We start from the raw sequence: 19,531 nt of genomic DNA on the forward strand, positions 1-19,531 counted from the left end.
TGTGTATATGTGTGTGCTTGTCCATGGCTGTCGTTCATTTAGAGGCTGAGGAGCTATACCAAAAACGTGTGCTGACGATAACGGGCATCTGCGTGGCACTGCTGGTGGTTGGCATCGTGTGTGTAGTGGCATACTGCAAAACCAAGTAAGCCCCAGGAACTCTATTGATCGCCAGAAAGAACTGTGCACATTCACACATTAAATTAAAAAGCATTCAAAAAACAACAACAACAACAAAAAACTTGCACCCTTTGGCTGGTATAAGCAAAGTTTGTTTGTGAGGAAATTTATATCACTATATCATTATATAACACTTCTGATCATAAAGTTTGAGTTCAGTATAATTTTTTTTATCAGATTAATAATTTCATTCAGCATGGATGCATTACATTGATCAAATGAGACATTATTTCAAAATACAGTTGGTATAGAAAAGAATCAGGTGTAGCTAATCACCTTCTCAATGGCATACAAAGCCGTTTGACTTTCAACTGTGATTAGCGTTGATCATTTTGATCAGCTCAGCATGAAAAGAGCTTTCCTGGAGCATTTCAGTTCTTGGTAGTGCAACTGAAGCAAACAAACAACTATGAGTGGCAAGGCACTGGGTAAAGTTGTGGATAAGTCAGAAAATGGATACAAAAATAAATGTCAAAGGCTTTATCAATGCCTAGAAGCACAGTGAAGTCTATTATTAAGAAGCGGAAGGTATTTAGTACAACACAGACCCTCCCTACATCAGGACGTCACTCAAAACTGGATGAAAGAGCAGGAGGAAACTGGTCAGAGAGGCAACCAAGAGGCCTGCAGCAACTCTGAAGCAGCTGCAGGAATTTATGACAAAGATCCATCATTGTGTGCATGTGACAACAACATCACAATTTCTGCACAAATGTGGCTTGTATGGGAGGGTTGCAAGAAAAAAGCCACTCCTCAAGTAAGTCCACATGCAGTCACAAATGAGCTTTGCTAAAACACACCTGGAAGATTCTGAGGCAGATGAGACTGAAACTGAATTATTATGCCTCAACACCAAACAAAATGTCTGGCAGAAATCAATACAGCTCATCATCCAAATAACAGCATTCCTACAGCAAAGCATGGAGGTTGTAGTCTCGTGTAGCCAGACGTTCAAATTGATTGTTGAACTCTGGAATCCATGGCAGCTTTCATTGGCCAAGGCCCACACATGAGGCCGTTTGACCGAGATGTCAAACAACCAGTCACAGTTTGTTTTATTCAGTGGCATGTTTCGGGGCATGGAAATGTTGTCACAATAACAGACCAGTGTGTAAAACTCTCAGACATATTTTAAGGATACTTACATACTGTTGAGAATCCAAAGTTTAGTTGATCCTGGTAAGCGCTTATCATCACAGTTGTAAACATGATGGCTTTCTTCTTTCATGAGGGGGTTTGTGCCACAGCATCTTTGTTTCCAGCCAGAACGTTAAAGAACGTAACACACGTGTCATGAAAATAGAATTCAACCAATCTGATGACAATTCGAAACTCCTGAAGTGTTTACACTTTTGTGTGCCGTATGCATCAGACATTTAGCCAACGGTCCATGGACGTTACATCTGAAGCTGAAACTATGGAGGTGGTAATATCTTGTTATGGGGGTGTTTCTCTGCAGCAGCGACTGGAGCACCTCAGGATAGAAGGAAAAATGGATGGGACAAAATACTGTCAAAATCTTGAAGAAAATCTGCTGCCCTCTGCCAGAAAGTTGTCAATGGGAAGAAGGTTTACCTTCCAACATGACAATGACTCAAAGCACACAGCAGAACTGACCACACAGGCTGTTACTGATACAAGGGGGTGATCCTTTATCCAACTCTGTGATTGTTGTTTGTTTATTTATTTATTTTCAGAAATGTTGATGTCGTATCTTTCACTGGGATGTTATAAGTTGCATTGAGTAAATACAGCTGTATAAAACAAAAACTGTCCACCTTCATGTCAGGCTGCAAAGCAACAAAAATGTAATTATTTTAAAGGGAGCTGATTATTTTCTATACCCACTGTAAAAGCTGTACTTTTGAACTTTTCCGTTTATCAAAGAATCTATACCCTATATAGATTCTTCTATAACTTTTGTAGGTTTCACTATTAATCAGCCGGATCTGTAGATACTTGGTCATTTCTTGGAGTATTTGCTGTCATGGTATAAATCAGATCAGATCTCAGATTGGATCTTTCATCAGGAAACAAAGGAAGAAGATGCATAACCACCTGCACCAGAACATGTGTGCAGAGCATCCGAACCGCATGCTGGCCAACGGACCCAACCATCCCGGCCCCGGCCCTAGCCCTGAGGAAATCCCCATGGTGGATGTGAGTTTACCTGCCTCTCATTTCCTGTATGCTAATATATCTTTTGCTTGAAGGTGTGATAAAGTACAAGGTAACTAATTGTCCATAGGCAGATTGCCTTAATAAGCATTTAATGTTGCTTTGGTGTAGACCAGGGGTTTCAAACTCAGTTTCTAGGGCCAGAACCCTGCAAAAGGTTTTTTTTTCCAACTCTGCTCCAGCACCCATACCATGAAGTTTTCAAATAAGCCTAAAGGGAAGTGTTTAATTAGGGTTGAATCTAAACTCTGCAGGGCTCTGGCCCTCCAGTAATTGAGTTTAACACCCCTGGTATAGACCATAGATTTTAGTTTGAGTAGATTTAGGCCCTGTCCACACGAACGTGGTTATTTTAAAAACTTTTTCTGCGCGGTTTGGTTGTCGTCCACACGCAAATGCAGTGCCAGGTCACTGAAACCGAACATTTTTGAAAACGCCTGTCAGGGTGAAGGTTTTCAAAAACTCCAGTTTCAGTGTTTTTGCAATGTCATTTACAAAAACAAACGTACGATAGAAAATTGGGCATATGGTTGTTTCAACGTAAAACTTTGAATTTATCAATATGGACGTGAACGATGGCTACGATCAAATCGCAAGTTTTTGAATTACCTTAACTTGCATACAGCATAGTAAATATGGTGAAGAATTGTAAGACGTCAGCATTTTGTTGGTATTTATTTTCCTGACTGCCAAACGAAACTCCTTAGTTGATTGTTAACCAGTAAGATTAGAATGTCTTTTATATATTTTCGTTATATGTCCTTTATATGGCGAACAGCCGCGAAAACCACAGACCATGAGGATTCAACGACCTTTTTTGGGAAAAAAAATTTTCTATGAAAAGAGAAAAACAGAAATTAAGTAAATAAAAATAAAATAAATAGGATAACACAAAATATATAAAAGGATATAATATAATGAAAAGATTAACAAAAGGAAAAAAGCAAGGTAACAAGTAGGCATAGGCTACGTTTTTGAGACACACTTAATGCATTTTATATCTTTTCTTTCTATCTTTATTTTTTTTATTTTTTTTCTATCATTATTTGATTTAATCCATCTGACCGCACAAGCGCCTCGTGCACACACAAACAACACAGATAGTAAAACGTACTCGGTTACTAAACGTAACCTCGGTTCTCTCTAGAAGAGCGAACGAGTACTGCGTCTTAGCTAAGACGCTACGGGAAAAGTCTCTTTTCACGAAATATTGAAGCAAAAAATTATCCTTAATTTTGTATTTTTGTAAAGCGCATTTGCAGCAGTACACAGCCATAGGCGAGACGGCTCGTTCGCTCATTGGCTTGTTCTGCGGCAACTGCACAGCCTATCGAGCGCAGGCTGATGCAACATCAGACCAATAAGGGCGCTTCGCGCCCTTCTTGCCACTTCCCGCCGAAACGGGTGTGGCTCAACCTATAAAAGGAGCTCGAAAAGGCTGACTCACCTGATTTATTTCATCGCCGAAGCGAACCAGAGTGAATCGTACGCACGGCAGAGAACGCAGTACTCGTTCGCTGTTCTAGAGAGAACCAAGGTTACGTTTAGTAACCGGGTACGTTCTCTTACGAGAGCTCTCTCGTACTGCGTCTTAGCTAAGACGCTACGGGAACCCGATGTAAAACGCCGTGCGCGCAGGGATCACACACCAATAAACCTGAAGCAACGCCCAGGATTTACAGTGCACAGTCACCTGAGGGACTCACAGAGAGTCCGGGACAGGAAAGGGGGAAAGCCCTCCGTCCCATATCTAGCAGCATCCGTAGATGCGGCAATATGACATCACACAGCCGAGGCAAGGCCTGACCAATGTGGCAATGCGGGTCTTACGCAATACTGCCCATATAACAGTCGGCAGCGCATAGCGCTCATGAACTCAGAATTCCCCTCAGGGCCCCGATTCTTCTATACCGACAGCAGCCTTGCTTGCAAGGCGGGAACCTCCAGGTTATAGAACCTGATAAATGTAGACGGCGAGGCCCAACCCGCCGCCATACATATATCCTGCAAGGAGATCCCAGTAGACCACGCCCACGACGAGGCGACGCCTCTTGTGGAGTGTGCTCTGACGCCCAATGGGCACTGAAGGCCCCTGGAAGCGTAAGCTAACGCTATGGCGTCAACTATCCATCTGGATAGAGTCTGTCTCGAAACAGCCATTCCCTTGGAACGTCAACCGAACGAGACGTTCCAAGAATAGACGCACCGAATAGCTGCTCTGTCTGCCGAAAGGCAGCAGAGCGAGACACATAAGCTCTTAAAACTCTGACAGGGCAAAGAAGACTCGAGTCTCCATCCTCCCCTGACACCGGCAGGGCAGACAGGGCAATAACCTGAGCCCGAAACGGTGTGTTGAGGGATTTCGGCACATAACCGTGCCTAGGTTTGAGTATGACCCTTGAGTCATTGGGCCCAAACTCCAAGCACGACTGGCTCACCGAGAGCGCGTGCAAATCACCCACACGCTTCACAGAAGCGAGAGCCAACAAGAATACTGTCTTGAACGACAGATGCTGAAGGCTAACCGATTGGATAGGCTCAAAAGGGGGACCCCTCAAGGCCTCCAAAACCGCCGCAAGGTCCCACATAGGGACTGACGGAGGTCTGGGAGGATTCAGCCTCCTAGCTCCTCTGAGGAACCGGATGACTAAATCGTTCCTTCCTATTGACTGACCGGACGCCGTTTCAGAAAACGCCGCGATGGCCGCCACATAAACTTTGAGCGTGGATGGGGCTCTGCCCTTATCCAACAGCTCCTGTAGGAAGGAGAGGACCTCCGTCACCTCACAACTAAGGGGTGAATAACCTCGAGCTGTGCACCAGCTGGAGAACACCGACCACTTCGAGGCATACAGACGTTGTGTCGACGGAGCTCTAGCCTGAGTGATGGTATTTAGCACTCCCACTGCGAGATCAGCGGGTAACCGTTGAGTGCCCATACATGGAGGGACCACAACTCCGGTTGAGGGTGCCAAATCGAGCCCTTGGCCTGCGAGAGGAGATCTCTCCTCAACGGTACCTGCCATGGGGCGACATCTGCTAATTGCATCAAATCTGGGAACCATGGTTGGTTCTTCCAAAGAGGTGCCACAAGCAGTATTGAACATCTCGTTTCTCTCACCCGTTCTATCACCTGCGGAAGGAGGGAGACGGGAGGGAACGCATAAAGCGGGCAGCACGGCCATTTCCGTGACAGCGCGCTTTCGTTCTTGGAAAAGAACACGGGGCAGTGAGCGTTTTCGTGGGACGCAAAGAGGTCCACCTCCGCCATGCCAAATCTCTCCCACAATAGCCGGACTGTTTGCGGGTGTAGAGACCATTCGCCCGTAGGGACATTGCCTCTGGACAGCCTGTCTGGACCCAGATTCTGCAGTCCAGGCACATGCACTGCTCTCAGCGAGCGCACGTTGCGTTGAGCCCAAATCAGGAGGCGTTCCGTCAGCCTGCACAGGTTTCGGGACCCGAGACCGCCCTGGCGATTTATGTAGGACACCACGGACATGTTGTCCGAACGGACTACGACGTGGTGATCCTTGATATGGGGACAAAAGCGCGTCAGCGCGTTCTCCACTGCCAGCATTTCCAGGCAGTTGATATGATGGAGCTTTTCCCGTTCTGACCATAGGCCAAAGGACGGTCTGCCTTCGAGCAGCGCTCCCCATCCCGAAGTGGAGGCGTCCGTCGGCACCATTTTCACACTCGGGGAAGTCCCCAGGCTTACACCCGATCGGTACCAGCCGTTCGCTGTCCAAGGTGCTAGAGCCGCAACACAGCTCTGATCGACCTTGAAATGCTGCCGGCCAGACGCCCACGCTTTGCGCGGCACCCGAGCCTTCAGCCAGAACTGCAGGGGGCGCATGTGGAGCAGGCCCAGCCGCAGAACCGGAGATGCTGAGGCCATGAGACCCAGCATCTTTTGACAGTGTTTGAGCGACACAGTCGCGCCGCAGCGGAAAGAACTCGCTGCGCGCTGAATGCCCATCGTGCGCTGTGGTGACAGTCGCGCCGTCATGGAACACGAGTTCAGAACTATACCCAGAAACAGGATCGTCTGACTGGGGTTCAGCGAACTCTTCGCCCAATTGACACTGAGGCCGAGCTTCTCGAGGTGATCGAGTAAAACGGCCCTGTGGTCCACGAGCTCCGCTCGTGATCGGGCCAGAACCAGCCAGTCGTCCAAATAATTCAGCACTCGTATGCCTCTGAGTCTGAGAGGAGCGAGCGCTGCATCCCCTCTGCGAATCTGCGCGAGGAGCTTCCTGGTCGTGAGCATTTTGAAACTGCGTTTCATCAATGCCTTGTTCAGCTGTCTTAGATCCAGTATGGGCCTGAGACCCCCGTCTCTCTTGGGCACCAGAAAGTATCTGCTGTACAGCCCCCCCTCGCTTTGAGCTTGAGACACAGGCTCTACAGCCCCTTTGCTCAACAGTTTTGATATTTCGGCCCGAAGTATGTGTGCTACTTCCGTTTTGACCGTAGTTTCGACGCGCGCTGAAAAGCGCGGTGGGCGTCGAGAAAACTGTAGCGAGTAGCCTCTCTTTATAATGCCTAGCACCCAATCCGAAACCCCTGGAAGCGCTGACCATGCATCTGCATGAATGGCTAAGGGCTGGATGCGATATGCGCTCTGTTGACTGGGCAACGGCGGCGCTCGAGTGTGCTGCGCATCTGATCACAGTGGGCAGATCGCTCATCCTCGACCCCGTTCCGGTGCTTAACCGACTGGAGGGAGGCTGAGCGGGTCCCGTGGGACTCGATATATCTGCGAGTAACCGTGGGCTGCATGTGTGCACTTTTACCACTTTCAACTCGCCGTCAGCCTGTGCAGAATGTACGTGCACGGGCCTCGTTTTTACAGAAGCCCCGCGCCGTAAGTGACATAGTGTATGTGGGCACTGGGAAGTGGGCACGTTTACTATGCGGCGCGCTCGACCGATCTGTGTCGATCTTATGTGCGCTAGCCCTGTGTGCAGGGCTGTGCTTACATGCGGGGATGGGCACTGGGTAGTGGGCATCGTCACTGCATTTAAAGCACCATCGGCCGTGGCCGGACGAGCGTGCACGGGTTTCGTTTTTACAGAAACCACATGACGCGTGTGACATAGTAATTGTGGGCACTGAGGGGTGGGCACGTTTACTATGTAGTGTGCGCGACCGACTTGAGTCGACATTATGGGCGCAGGCCCTGTGTGTAGGGCTGTGCTTACATGTGGAGATGGGCACTGAGGAGTGGGCATCGTCACAACATTTATAGCACCATCGGCCGTGGCCGGAACACCAGAAAAAACACTCTTTTTGTGAAACATCTGGGTAGCCGTGATAACGGCTTTTGTGTGCAGGCAAGCGGGAACTCGTGCAGGCTTGCGCATTGCAGAAGACACTGAGGCAGTCACAACTCTTGGAACTGCAACAGTGGCGCGCTTGGGTGAGAGCTCGGCTGCAGCGGAACTCGAACACCGGCGCTTTCCCAGCAGTGCTAGGACGCTTTCGGGGCTTCTGGATTCACCGCAATCCTCTGCCAATCCTTCGACGGCTCGAAGAGCGAGAACGGGGTCCCGAGCTGCGTTGCTGACACTGTCGTGATGGCGCAGCGGGAGGCGGTGGGCGTGACTGAGAGCTCTGTGGGGCCGGTCTAGAGCGGCTAGCTGCAGAACTGGAGCGCTTCGGCAAGAAGTGCTTGAACACCTGTGAAGCTTTCTGGTCCTCGGCGAATCTCTCCACAAACTCGTTGACGGAAGATCCAAAGAGGCCGGCAGGAGTTAGCGGAGCGTCAAGAAACGCAGCGCGCTCAGACTCCTTGATGTCAGAAAGCGTCAGCCACAAATGCCTCTCAGCCACCGTAGCGGAAGCCATAACCCATCCCATGGCCTGTGCAGCGGACTTAGTAGCGCGGAGGGAGAGATCCGAAGCACTCCTCAGATCCGCGAGACAGATCGCTTCAGGTCCCATCTCATCCAACTTGCGGAGAAGATCGCCCTGGAAAATCTGTAGCGTCGCCATGGTGTGTAACGCAGATACAGCCTGCCCAGCAGCAGAGAATATCCGTGCGAGCAGCGATGACGTCATGCGGCAGGCTTTGGATGGCAACGCCGCCTTAGTCCGCCGTCCAGCAGAGGGCGGGCAAAGGTGCGCTGCTATAGCCTGTTCCACCGGCGGAAGTGACAGGTAGCCTCTGTTCTTAGCACCGTCCAGTGTGGAGAATGCTGACGAAACAGATAAGCGGATTCTCACCGAGAATGGAGCGTCCCAAGCCTTCGCCACTTCTTCGTGAAGCTCAGGAAGAAAAGGGGCGTGTTTTGAGCTTGAGGAAGAGTGCTCATCCGGAAGATAGCTACCATCCAGCCGGGAATGTGAAGGGGGCACTGGTGCAGACCACTCGAGGCCGAGGCTCGCCGCGGCCAACGAGAGTACACGCATCAGCTCCTTATCGATATCCCCCGTCTGCTGGGCCTCTGAACAGCGGGCGCGAGATCCACGGAGCTCGCCCAACCCTCACTGCCCGAAGCAAGCAGAGAGCACGTGTCTTCTTCCTCCGACGCGGGCCCGAGATCCACTTCCTCCGATGACGCGTCGGCAAGCAGCGGACGCTGAGCATCGGGAAGCGATGCAGGGGAGACCGGCGAAGCGGAGGGAACCGGCGAGCTGGAGGCGGTTCTGGTAGGCGCTGCGAGCGGCGCTTCTTACGGCGCTGCGGCGCAGCGGATGATGCAGGCTTCGAGAAGGATGCCAGGCGAGTCCTCAGAGTCACCATAGGCATCAACTCGCAATGAGGGCATCCGCCATCAGCGAGCGCGAGCGCTGCATGATCTTCACCCAGACAGGAGACGCAGATGACGTGACGATCTCCTTCGCTGAGCGGGGTTCTGCACGAGCCGCACGAAGGCATCTTTAAAAAGACGCAGCTCTTTTGTGAATGTGCGTCGCAGGGCGAACACACACACAGAATATTACAGAACAAGGATTGTAAAGGATATGGGCGCCGGATAGCGCAGCAGGAACGGCAGTGGAAGGCGGCAGTGGAAGGCGGCGGTGCCAGCGGCTTCAGGATGGCTCGTCCTGCTGATATGCTCTTCCAGACGGCGCTTGCTTCCTCGTGATCCAGCGATGCGTGAGCTTCGCTGAAGAGATGAAAAATCAGGTGAGTCAGCCTTTTCGAGCTCCTTTTATAGGTTGAGCCACACCCGTTTCGGCGGGAAGTGGCAAGAAGGGCGCGAAGCATCTGTTGCATCAGCCTGCGCTCGATAGGCTGTGCAGTTGCCGCAGAACAAGCCAATGAGCGAACGAGCCGTCTCGCCTATGGCTGTGTACTGCTGCAAATGCGCTTTACAAAAATACAAAATTAAGGATAATTTTTTGCTTCAGTATTTCGTGAAAAGAGACTTTTCCCGTAGCGTCTTAGCTAAGACGCAGTACGAGAGAGTTCTCGTAAGAGAACATGAATGAAGTACAAAGCCATGTTTAGGCTACATAATGAATGGTTATGCAAACAAATGTTACAAATATGGCAAAAATGGAAACATTTGGATTCTTGTGGTATGAGACAGGCTCGTGGGCCCATGCCATTTCAGTTTTGCTTGACATTTGTATGCTGTTATAATTAATGCCACTATAGCCTAATTTGTGTTTTATTTTATAGTTTAATATATAATTCTATAACTACATATTTTTCATTCTTCTTCTGTTCTGAATACTGTTAAATTTAAAATATTTGTTGTAGGGTGAGGGGAACTAAATAAGCTGTTTATATTTACAAGTATTTTAATATACATATAAATTACATAAATTTATGTAGCCTAATTGTTTGCAATTACAAGGTCAACGGCTGTTTTTGGAGTAAGATCAATTTCTCTTTCATGAGATAACTTCCTCTTTGTGGTCAGGTTTTGTTTCTCCGTGTTGTAAACTCTAGGGGCGAGGCTTCTAAGGGTGTTTTAGGGGTGTGATATTCAAATGACGATTGTTTTCTGCCGCCACATTTATCAACGTGCGATCATTCACACGATGAGATTGGTGGCATACGAATGTTTCATGAATCACACGTAAACTCTGTTGTAAGTTGACTTGTGTGCACGAATCTGTGTCGTTTCTACGTTCGGTTGATAAATGAGGCCAATTGTGTAGACAGCGAAACCGGCGTTTTTGGCTTGTGACATCGGAGCCAGCGCTGTTATCTCCCATTACTTGAAACTTTTTCAGGCTTCTGATTGTTCAACATGGCTTTATTGCTGAGATTATATCGCCACCTGTTGGTCTGGCATGCTCTTGACAGTGCATCATAGCATGCATTTGCATTTTCACGTGGATGGAATTTTTTTTCAAAATGGAAGAAGGAGAAACTGTTTATAAAAATACCCATGTGCACTCTTAAAAATAAAGGTTAATGCTTCAAAAAATGCTTCAAAAGGTTCTTCGCAGCAATGTCATAGAAGAACCATTTCTGGTTTCACAAAGAACCATTCAGTCAAAGGTTCTTTAAAGTGTAACTAAACCCCTGCTCAGAGCCTGACTCCACCCACTGACAATATTTGAAAAATGCTGAAAAGTGGGCAGAGCACAGCAGAGATAGAGGGGACGAACCGAGGGCGGGGCTGAGCGAGTGCGGCGTGATCCTTAGACCCGCAGTGACAGATTGATTGACAGCTGCTGTCAGAGACGCTAAAATGGAGAGTGACTGTAATGACGCAAGTAGCTTTGCAACAGAGCAATCATTTGAAGTAGAGGACTTTTCTCCCCCACTTTTACCTGAAGTGGAGGGTGTCGAGGTGTCTGTTCATATCAATTCGAGCCGCTGGCTCAAACTGCGGTCTTACCTCCCGCACCACGTCGCTTTTCAGCGCGAGCTGTGTGGAGAGGCCCATTTCCACCTTCATTGCGTTGGAGAAGCAATCCCTTGTAAAACGCAGTTTGCACACTCGAGCTCTAGGCGGGAACTAGCGGTCTTCCAGGCCAAATGCATGCAACCACTGGCGCCTAATTTTAAAGTCTGCTGGTAAACTATGCAGTCCAGCAGTGCTGTCGCAAATACCAGCAACACACCTCCGTACCATCCTGACCACTGTACTAAATACAGATAAATCTACGCTAACTTGAAGATCTAAATAACTATATAATTGCTATGCTAAATAGATGCTATATTAGTCTATCCTGGTCGTTACCAATACTCGCAATTCCAGCTCCTGACTCACTACAGTGATTTTGATGTTTTTATACTGGCAAGGGGGCGTGGTAGCTCGTACCAAGGGGTGTGGTGAGCTGGAACCGCTTACGTCACCTGCCACCGCTTACGTCACTTGCCACCGCAACATCCAATAGGAAAAATCAACTGCAGTAGCCACCGTTCAACCTGAAGAGGGCAGCACTCACAAGTTTTTACACCATATATTGTAGAATTAAAACACTTTATACTCAAATGTCAAAAAAGTTACCTGAAACAATGAACAGCACTAAAGCCCCATTCTTATAGATCATTAACTAAAAAAAGTTGGTTTAGGGTTTAGTTACTCTTTAAAGAACCATTTGTTTTTTACCTTTTTAGAACCTGAAGAACCTTCTTTCGCCACAAAGAACCTTTTGTGAAACAGAAAGGTTCTTCAGATGGTAAAGGTTCTATTAATATGTTTCAGTCACGTGACCGGCTCAAAGACCTGGAGGGCAAAACATCCATAGAACTGCAGCACAAGCCTATCAGTTTTCCATCTGTTTTACAGCTGCAAATATTTAGATCAACTCTCAGAAGTATAAAACAAAGGTGAACAAAATGCCAGTTAACATACAGGTAGGCAGATGAGGTCAGAATATGAATGCAGTCTGCATAATGGTTCAGCATTTTCCTAATAATTTTCTATGGGAAACCATTTAACATGAAACTTTGCACATTGTGTTTATATTCTGGGTACATGTGCTTGCTTGTATAAAATATACATAATCAATAATGTGTTTACTGAATTTCTCCTTTTAATATCTGCATTTTACTAGATTACTACTTCATGCAAACTGTGTAAAAACAACTGGCGGTCAGTGGAGAAAAGCTTAATTTTGCTCTCCAGATGGGCTTTCCTGACGTCACGTGAGAACTATCTTATCTTAACCATTTAAACAAAAAGGTTCTTCAATGGCACCGTGAAGCACCTTTATTTTTAAGAGTGTATGTGTGGACATGATCTAAAAGCTCTTAAAGTCCAGTATTTCTGAAAAAGATTCACATTATGTTTCTTCTGAATGTTACTGCAGTTCAGAAGTAAATTGCTAAGTTCTTGATTATATATTTATGGTAAACTGTTTCCTGTTGTACATTGATGACTAAGAATTCTTCAAATGTATTCAGGTTAGGACACAAGTGTGAAATCGGCATAATCACATGCTACTCTATTTTTATTGCAGTATATATCTAAGAATGTCCCAGCAACGGAGCGAGTAGTACGACACGGAACAGAGACATCAGGCAATTTCTCGGGCAGCCGAATGTCGTCACAATCCCACCATACCTCCACAGCTTCTCATGCTTCCAGTCACCGGTACTGACTCTTCTGACCCTGACTGATTCATCTGTCAATATATCCATATATAGATCCTTTACATATAACATCGGTCCATCTGTCCGTTCATTTACTAACCCAACTAGCCAATGTTGCTTATATATATGTGTGTGTGTGTGTGTGTGTGTGTGTGTGTGTGTGTGTGTGTGTGTGTGTGTGTGTGTGTACTTTGATCAATAATTTTGTTTACAAAAATATTTGAAATACAAATCTAACATTATAAATGTTTTTCCGTATAATTACTTAATTAAATCCCTGCTGAATAAAGGTATAAATTATTTCTGGCCAAAAACTGTTTCTATATATATAGAATGTTTCTCACATTTCTCACATTAGTATTCTTCACTTCGTGTTGTTCCTGCCTGTCAGGCCAGAGGAGCGCACATGGAGTATGGAGCGGACGGACAGCATGCATTCTGACTGTCAGTCAGGGGCGCTCTCTTCCTCCGTTGGCACCAGTAAATGCAGCAGCCCAGCGTGTATGGAGGCTCGTGCCCGCCGTGCAGCATACTGTGGTTATCCTGACGCTACACAGTGCCCCCTACAGTATGGAGACTCTTACGATTCCCTGCGGGACTCGCCTCACAGTGACAGGTGAGTGAAAAAGGAAACAACAGCATAAGAAAAAGAAAAAAAGAAACGGTGTATATTTGTTGTCAAATGAAAGCATGCTTACTGTCTTGTTGGTTAAATAAGTTTGTAATCTTTATTTTACCATGATATTTGGTGGAGATTGTAATTAAATTTTTGTGGCAAAATGTTTACTTAAATGCTTTTACTTTTTCACGGTTTTCTAGGATTTATTTTTTATGTATTTGGTGTAATTTATGTCTTTAGATTTAATGTCATTCTAATTGGTTTATTCATCATAAATCATTGATTCAAAAGCCCTATTTTTTGTTCCCAATAAATATTGCTTTTAATGCACTAATATTTATATAAATTATATTATGCAGTAGACATATGCTACCAATCAAAATATTTTTTTTAAACAAATACTTTTATTCAGCAAGGATGCATTCAATTGATCAAAAATGACAGTAAATACATTTGTAAGATTTAAAAAAAAATTTTAATTGTTATTTTGAACATTATATTCATCAAAGAATCCTGAAAATCACTAAGATTTTTTTCAACATTGATAATAAGAAATACAAAAGATTTCTATTTCAAATAAATGTTTTTTGTCTGTTTGTTTGTTTGTTTGTTTGTTTTTTTATTGATTAAAATATCCGGAAAAAAGTTTTTGCACAAAAAATATTAAGCATTAATAATCAAAAATGTTTCTTGAGCAGTAAATCAGCATATTAGAATGCTTTCTGAAGGATCATGTGACACTGAAGACTGGAGTAATGATGCTGAATATTCAGCACAGGAATAAAATCGATTTTTAAATATATTCAAATAAAAAAAAAATATTTTAAATTGTAATAAAATTTTACAATATAACTGGTTTTAATGGAATAATTTTGATATTTTGATTAAAATGTCCCACCTCTCACCTCATGTTTTTCTGCATCTTCGCAGGTATGTGTCTGCTCTGACCACGCCGGCGCGTCTATCTCCGGTGGAGTTTCACTCCTCACTGCCCCCGCAGGTGCCTACCTTTCAGATCACCACGCCCAACGCCAGCCACGCCCTCTCCCTGCCACCCGCCGCCTCGGCCATCGCCATGGCGGCCTACTCGCCCGACGATGACCTGCCCCTCCTGCACCACTACCGCCGATCCCGTAGGCCGTATTACGCAGCGGAGAGCACGGGCTCCCTCCCTTCCAGTCCGTACCGCTTTGTGGATGATGAGGATTATGAGACCACGCAGGAGTACATGTCCTCTCGAGAGCAGCCGAAGAAAAGCAGCAGCGGCCGGCGTTGGCGCAGGAGGTCGCGGGTCAATGGCCACGTTTCTCAGCGTACACCAGGCCCCAGGGACTATAGCTCTCAAAGCTGCCTGTCGGACAGCGAGTGGGAGGACGATGAGGTTGGCGACCTCGGCCACGGCGAGAGCACACCGTTTCTCAGTATGCATAACATGAATGCCATCGAACCGGCCACAATCTACCAACCCAATGACACATGGACTTTCAGCAACACGGGATGCTCGGGCTCCCGTGGCAATGTGCAGGCCAACAAACTGTTGCAGTCACGGTCCAGACCGGACAAACCCCTTTAAAAAAGAAAGATGAGAGCAAGGACGAACAAACTTGCGTAGGCGTGAAAAACAAATGATATGCTATAGACCTGCACCTATGAGAAATATTTTTTATTTTATATAACAGACAGATATTCTAAACAAATGAAATATTTATTTTCATTTCAGCAAAAATTGTCTACTAGCTAGCAGCAAAGACTTTTTTATAGGGGGGAAACTATTTATATGTAATTCCTTATTTTGATTTACAGCGTTACGAAGAATTATGTGCCAATTTTTTCACAAGTTAGAAATAGAATAATATTGTGGTGCCTTTTGCTGTTTGCCGATGAGGGAGGTTCAGTTGAATTTTTGTAGCCTTTCTTAAAAACAGACTCTTGGGTTTTATAGACATATCTTCTTGTTTTTTTCTTTGTTCATTAGTTTCATTTCTTCAGGATCTCCCCATTTTAACTGTGATATTTTTCAGACATCATGCAATATCGAATCACTTCTGTGTAAGGTGTTTGTTTACATGTCTAGGATTCACGCGCACATGTAACTGACGTCAAATCGCATCGGATGCCGATCTGTTCAAGCATCCGAGGCCAGTTTGCATTCGATTTTAGTTTCTACATTCTACATTTTCTTTTCTCTTAACTGGTTGTTGCATATTGTTTCCATAGAAAACAGAGGTACGCAAGAGTTCACAGGGCATGGCGCTGGGTCGCAGTATTGGCCCTGGTGTTCAGGGTTTTCAAAACGGTGGTCTGTGCATCCAATGAATGTGTTTACACTTCTGTCCGTGTGCGTGAGAGTATCATTGAACCTCAGTGTATACGTACGTGTCTTTGTGCACGCGGTTTAGTGCGTAAACGTGTTTTGTTCATGCGTTCGCGTTGTGTTCGTCTTCAGGTTAGCGTTTCGAGCGTGTGTGCGTGTTGTGAGTTTCGACGTGCGCCTGTGTGTGTATACGTATGCTTGTACTCTTTTTAGGATGTTGGCTTTGTCGAAAAGGGAGCTCTATTACGTCGTCAGGTTCACGCTAAATGCTTAAACCTGAACACCTTGTGGTGACACGAGCTCATTGCACTGTAACCTTCCTTCCTAGTGTAGTCATTGGCCTGCGGAGGAACCAATCCAGCCTGATTCTAGCCTACACGGACCTACATCTCTCTCCCAGATCTTTCCATTCCTATGCCAGCAGCTTTAAGCCGCACTGTGTCTCAGGACTTTTCATTGAAAACTGCATTGTCCCTTAAAAACAGATTCATAACTGTCCATCGTGTCTGCATCATTCTGGGAAGACGATGAAGAACGATACGACCAGATGTTTGTCTGCAAAACGCTCCATGTTTTGTAGTTTTTCCTTTGTTTTTTTCCCTTTTCAGTGGGGTCATTCCCAGTCCGTGCTTTCTCTTTTTGACACATATGTATACAAGTTGGAGACTTGCTTGAAGCAATGCGTGTTCGGCTACTAGGCGTGCTACTTTAGATGGATTATGAAGTGTTAACCCCTACTTCCAAAGCCCAACAACCTACAAATTTGAGAAGATAAACCCTCCACACACACACTAACACCTTGACACACATGCAATGTACACACTTACACAAACAGACACACATGCTCAAGATTCATTTTGTGTGCACACAGTCATTTAAAGCGCCACTCGTCTCGCCGATTGATTTTCTTCCTGTCTCTCTGTTTCTTCTGTTCTTCCTCTCTGCCTGTGAAGGTGTCCCTCCCTCTGCATGTTCTAGTGGTTCAGATAGATGAGTGCATGGTAACCGCAGCAACTGAGTCGTATTCACACGGTGAAAGTGTAGTTTTCATTTGACATTCAGCAATAAATCCCCTTTTTTCATGTTCATTCTTGACTTGGAATATGCTAGAAATTTTTGCAAGTTTTCTCAAAAAAAAAATAGTACTTGTAAAAAAAATACAAATGAAATCAAACCACTTGTTCATATGGAAAAAATAAATCTTAATTCCTACCATTTTAAAAAATGAATTCATCAGAATGTATGTCTGTTTCTTGGCATGATGGTGACATGAAATATGTCTTTATAATAAGAAAATGTTTTCAGGGGAACAGCAGTTTATTCTTTCCTTGACAGAACTTTGACAGAGTTGTATCAAGGATGCAGCCACATTTTCAGTTTTAGTTGGGGCTGGAGGTAAAACCTGACAACTGGACACTTAAAACGTATATTGATCAACTAATTTTAATATCAGACAGTATGCATCCTCTGTCTCTATGGTGGTGATTACAGGTTTGGATAATATCATGTCACTTTTTCCTTGATTTTTAGAAACTAAAGTGCTTGAAAAGTACTTTGAAGTTCTAAATCTGAAAAAAAAAGCATTTATTGAAACTAATTTGCAAAGAATTTTGAGATCAGGTGAATGCACTGAACACATGCAAAAAGTACACTTACATAAAGTTATGGGTAATAAGCATGGGTAACTCTTTACAATAAGATCACATTAGGTAACGTTAGTGCATTAACAAAAAATAACTCAACGAGCAATAAATTTGTTACAGTATTAATATATTACATTTTCATTACCTTTATTGTTACATTTACCTCACTTCAATTATATAAAGTTAAAAGATACCACTTTAATTTAAATAAATGTATTAGTAAATGTTGAAATTAGCATTAACTAAGATTAATAAATGCTTTAGAAGGATTTTTCATTGTTAGTTAATCTTAACTAATGCAGTTAACTAGTGGTAACTAATATGACCTTATGACCAAGAAAAAGAAAGAAAGAAAAGAAGTTCATATTTGCAACCATTTTAATTATTTCAGCTGAATATTATTTCTTAATTTGATTTAATTAGCAGACACAACTAGTGGCTTTGGGAATTTTTTATTATTATTTTTTTTAAATGTAGTGTATTTTTTTTTTCAACATATAAAGCATGAAATATTTTTCCAATATAGTAGGTATAGTATTTTTCTTAAAATAATAGCACTATTTTTTAATGTCGTAAAACAAAGATTCTGTTCCCCTAACCAGCTTGACCCGTCTGACCAATACTCTGTCGAGGGTTAGTTCTTCTAGTGGTGATAGAATCTTCAAAAATGCTTGGTAGAGAACACATTCATCAACAAGCAGCCTGAAGACAATACGTTTGTGGGTGAGCTGCCTGCATGGGGAGAAGATGAGAGCAATTTAAACAGAAGGTCTGGTGAGCTCACATTAATATCATCATCACAATGATGAAATACTTGATTATAATCTATTCTAGATTCTAATCAACATCAGTGATGCTGATATCGCTTTGTAATACAGAAATCATCTGACCTTACTTGCTGAAGGGAGTAACTTGTTATTTGTGGGCCTTTCAAATGGCATTGTAGTACACTGACAACTCACCATACTTGTCAAACAAGTCTAAGTGAATGAAACTACAAAAATACTATGTATACTGATTATAAATAGGGGACAACAGGGCTCGGTGTCACAAGTGGAGGTTGTTATAGGCCTATACCTCAAAAAGATTCTTAGGTCAAAAGATAGGTTAGATATTTTTTTATTATTTATTTTATTTATATTTATTAAATTACCTTGTTTCTACCGGTTTTAATAATTACCTTTATTTAACCAGTAAAATGACTCACTGAGTTTAAATAATCTATACATATTATCTATACAATATTCACTAAAGTAAAAAAAGTGTGACAACTAGCCCCGATCTCCTCTTTGTCATCTGTCATCACAGGTGAGTATCGTGGGCGCGGCCTCGAGCGCTCACACCTGAATTTCACAACCGATGTTATTTAACGTTATCCACAGTGCACGGGCGACAGGGGATTGCGGGTTTACTTTAAAACAGTTTTTTTTATTATTATTATTTTGTAAATAAGACGTTTCCACATATTCCACGTAAAATGTTTGTCTTTTAGCTTCCGCATACATTATGAGAATTATGATGTGAATGACGCGAAATTCATCATTCATCATTCATCATATTTGGGGCGGCAGTGGCTCAGTGGTTCATGTAGGTTGTCTACAAACCGGAAGGTTGGTGGTTCAATCCCCGGCTCCACCTGACCAAGTGTCGAGGTGTCCTTGAGCAAGACACCTAACCCCAGATGCTCCCGACGAGCTGGATGGCGCCTTGAATGGCTGACACCGCAGTCGGTGTATGAATGAGTGTGTGAATGGGTGAATGTGAGGCAACTTGTAAAGCGCTTTGGATGGCCATGTGGTCTGTTGAAAGCGCTATATAAATGCAGTCCATTTACCATTTACCATTTCATCATAAACTACATCACCAGGAAAAAGTTTTCTTTTCATTTCGTTGTTGGAACAATAAAATAATGACAAAGAGAAAAAATAATCATCTAAACACTTATCAGCTATTCAACCTTTTAGAGTACAAGTGAGAAACTGTAGTCAAAAGTTAAAGTTTTTAATGAACATTTTTTTGGTTTGATTTATTTTTAATTTAATTATTTGTAAAACTAAAATAACAATAATAATAAAGTTATAGAA

General features: G+C 44.2%; 1 protein-coding gene and 1 long non-coding RNA gene across 5 annotated transcripts in view; one reads left to right on the forward strand and one right to left on the reverse strand.

The window, feature by feature from the left end:
• The window catches only part of LOC132113898 (pro-neuregulin-2, membrane-bound isoform-like), a 73,893-nt gene extending 56,858 nt beyond the window's left edge, over positions 1-17,035 (forward strand). For 2 of the 4 annotated variants that reach the window (XM_059521946.1, XM_059521947.1), the window contains 5 exons: positions 43-145; positions 2,211-2,340; positions 12,739-12,872; positions 13,263-13,487; positions 14,421-17,035. In XM_059521946.1, coding sequence (XP_059377929.1) covers positions 43-145; positions 2,211-2,340; positions 12,739-12,872; positions 13,263-13,487; positions 14,421-15,063 — 1,235 coding nt within the window. In that variant the 3' untranslated portion in view covers positions 15,064-17,035. The remainder of the gene's footprint in view (positions 1-42; positions 146-2,210; positions 2,341-12,738; positions 12,873-13,262; positions 13,488-14,420) is intronic. The other 2 variants (XR_009425225.1, XM_059521948.1) reach the window with 2 other exon arrangements.
• Positions 12,562-13,379, reverse strand: LOC132113901 (uncharacterized). Its single transcript, XR_009425226.1, has 2 exons — positions 13,216-13,379; positions 12,562-12,903 (listed from the first exon to the last, which is right to left on the reverse strand). It is a non-coding gene; the product is annotated as an uncharacterized LOC132113901 (long non-coding RNA).
• Positions 17,036-19,531: the final 2,496 nt, after the last annotated feature.

Source organism: Carassius carassius, chromosome 33 (genome assembly GCF_963082965.1).
Source record: "Carassius carassius chromosome 33, fCarCar2.1, whole genome shotgun sequence".
In the NCBI taxonomy this organism is placed as follows: Eukaryota; Metazoa; Chordata; class Actinopteri; order Cypriniformes; family Cyprinidae; genus Carassius; species Carassius carassius.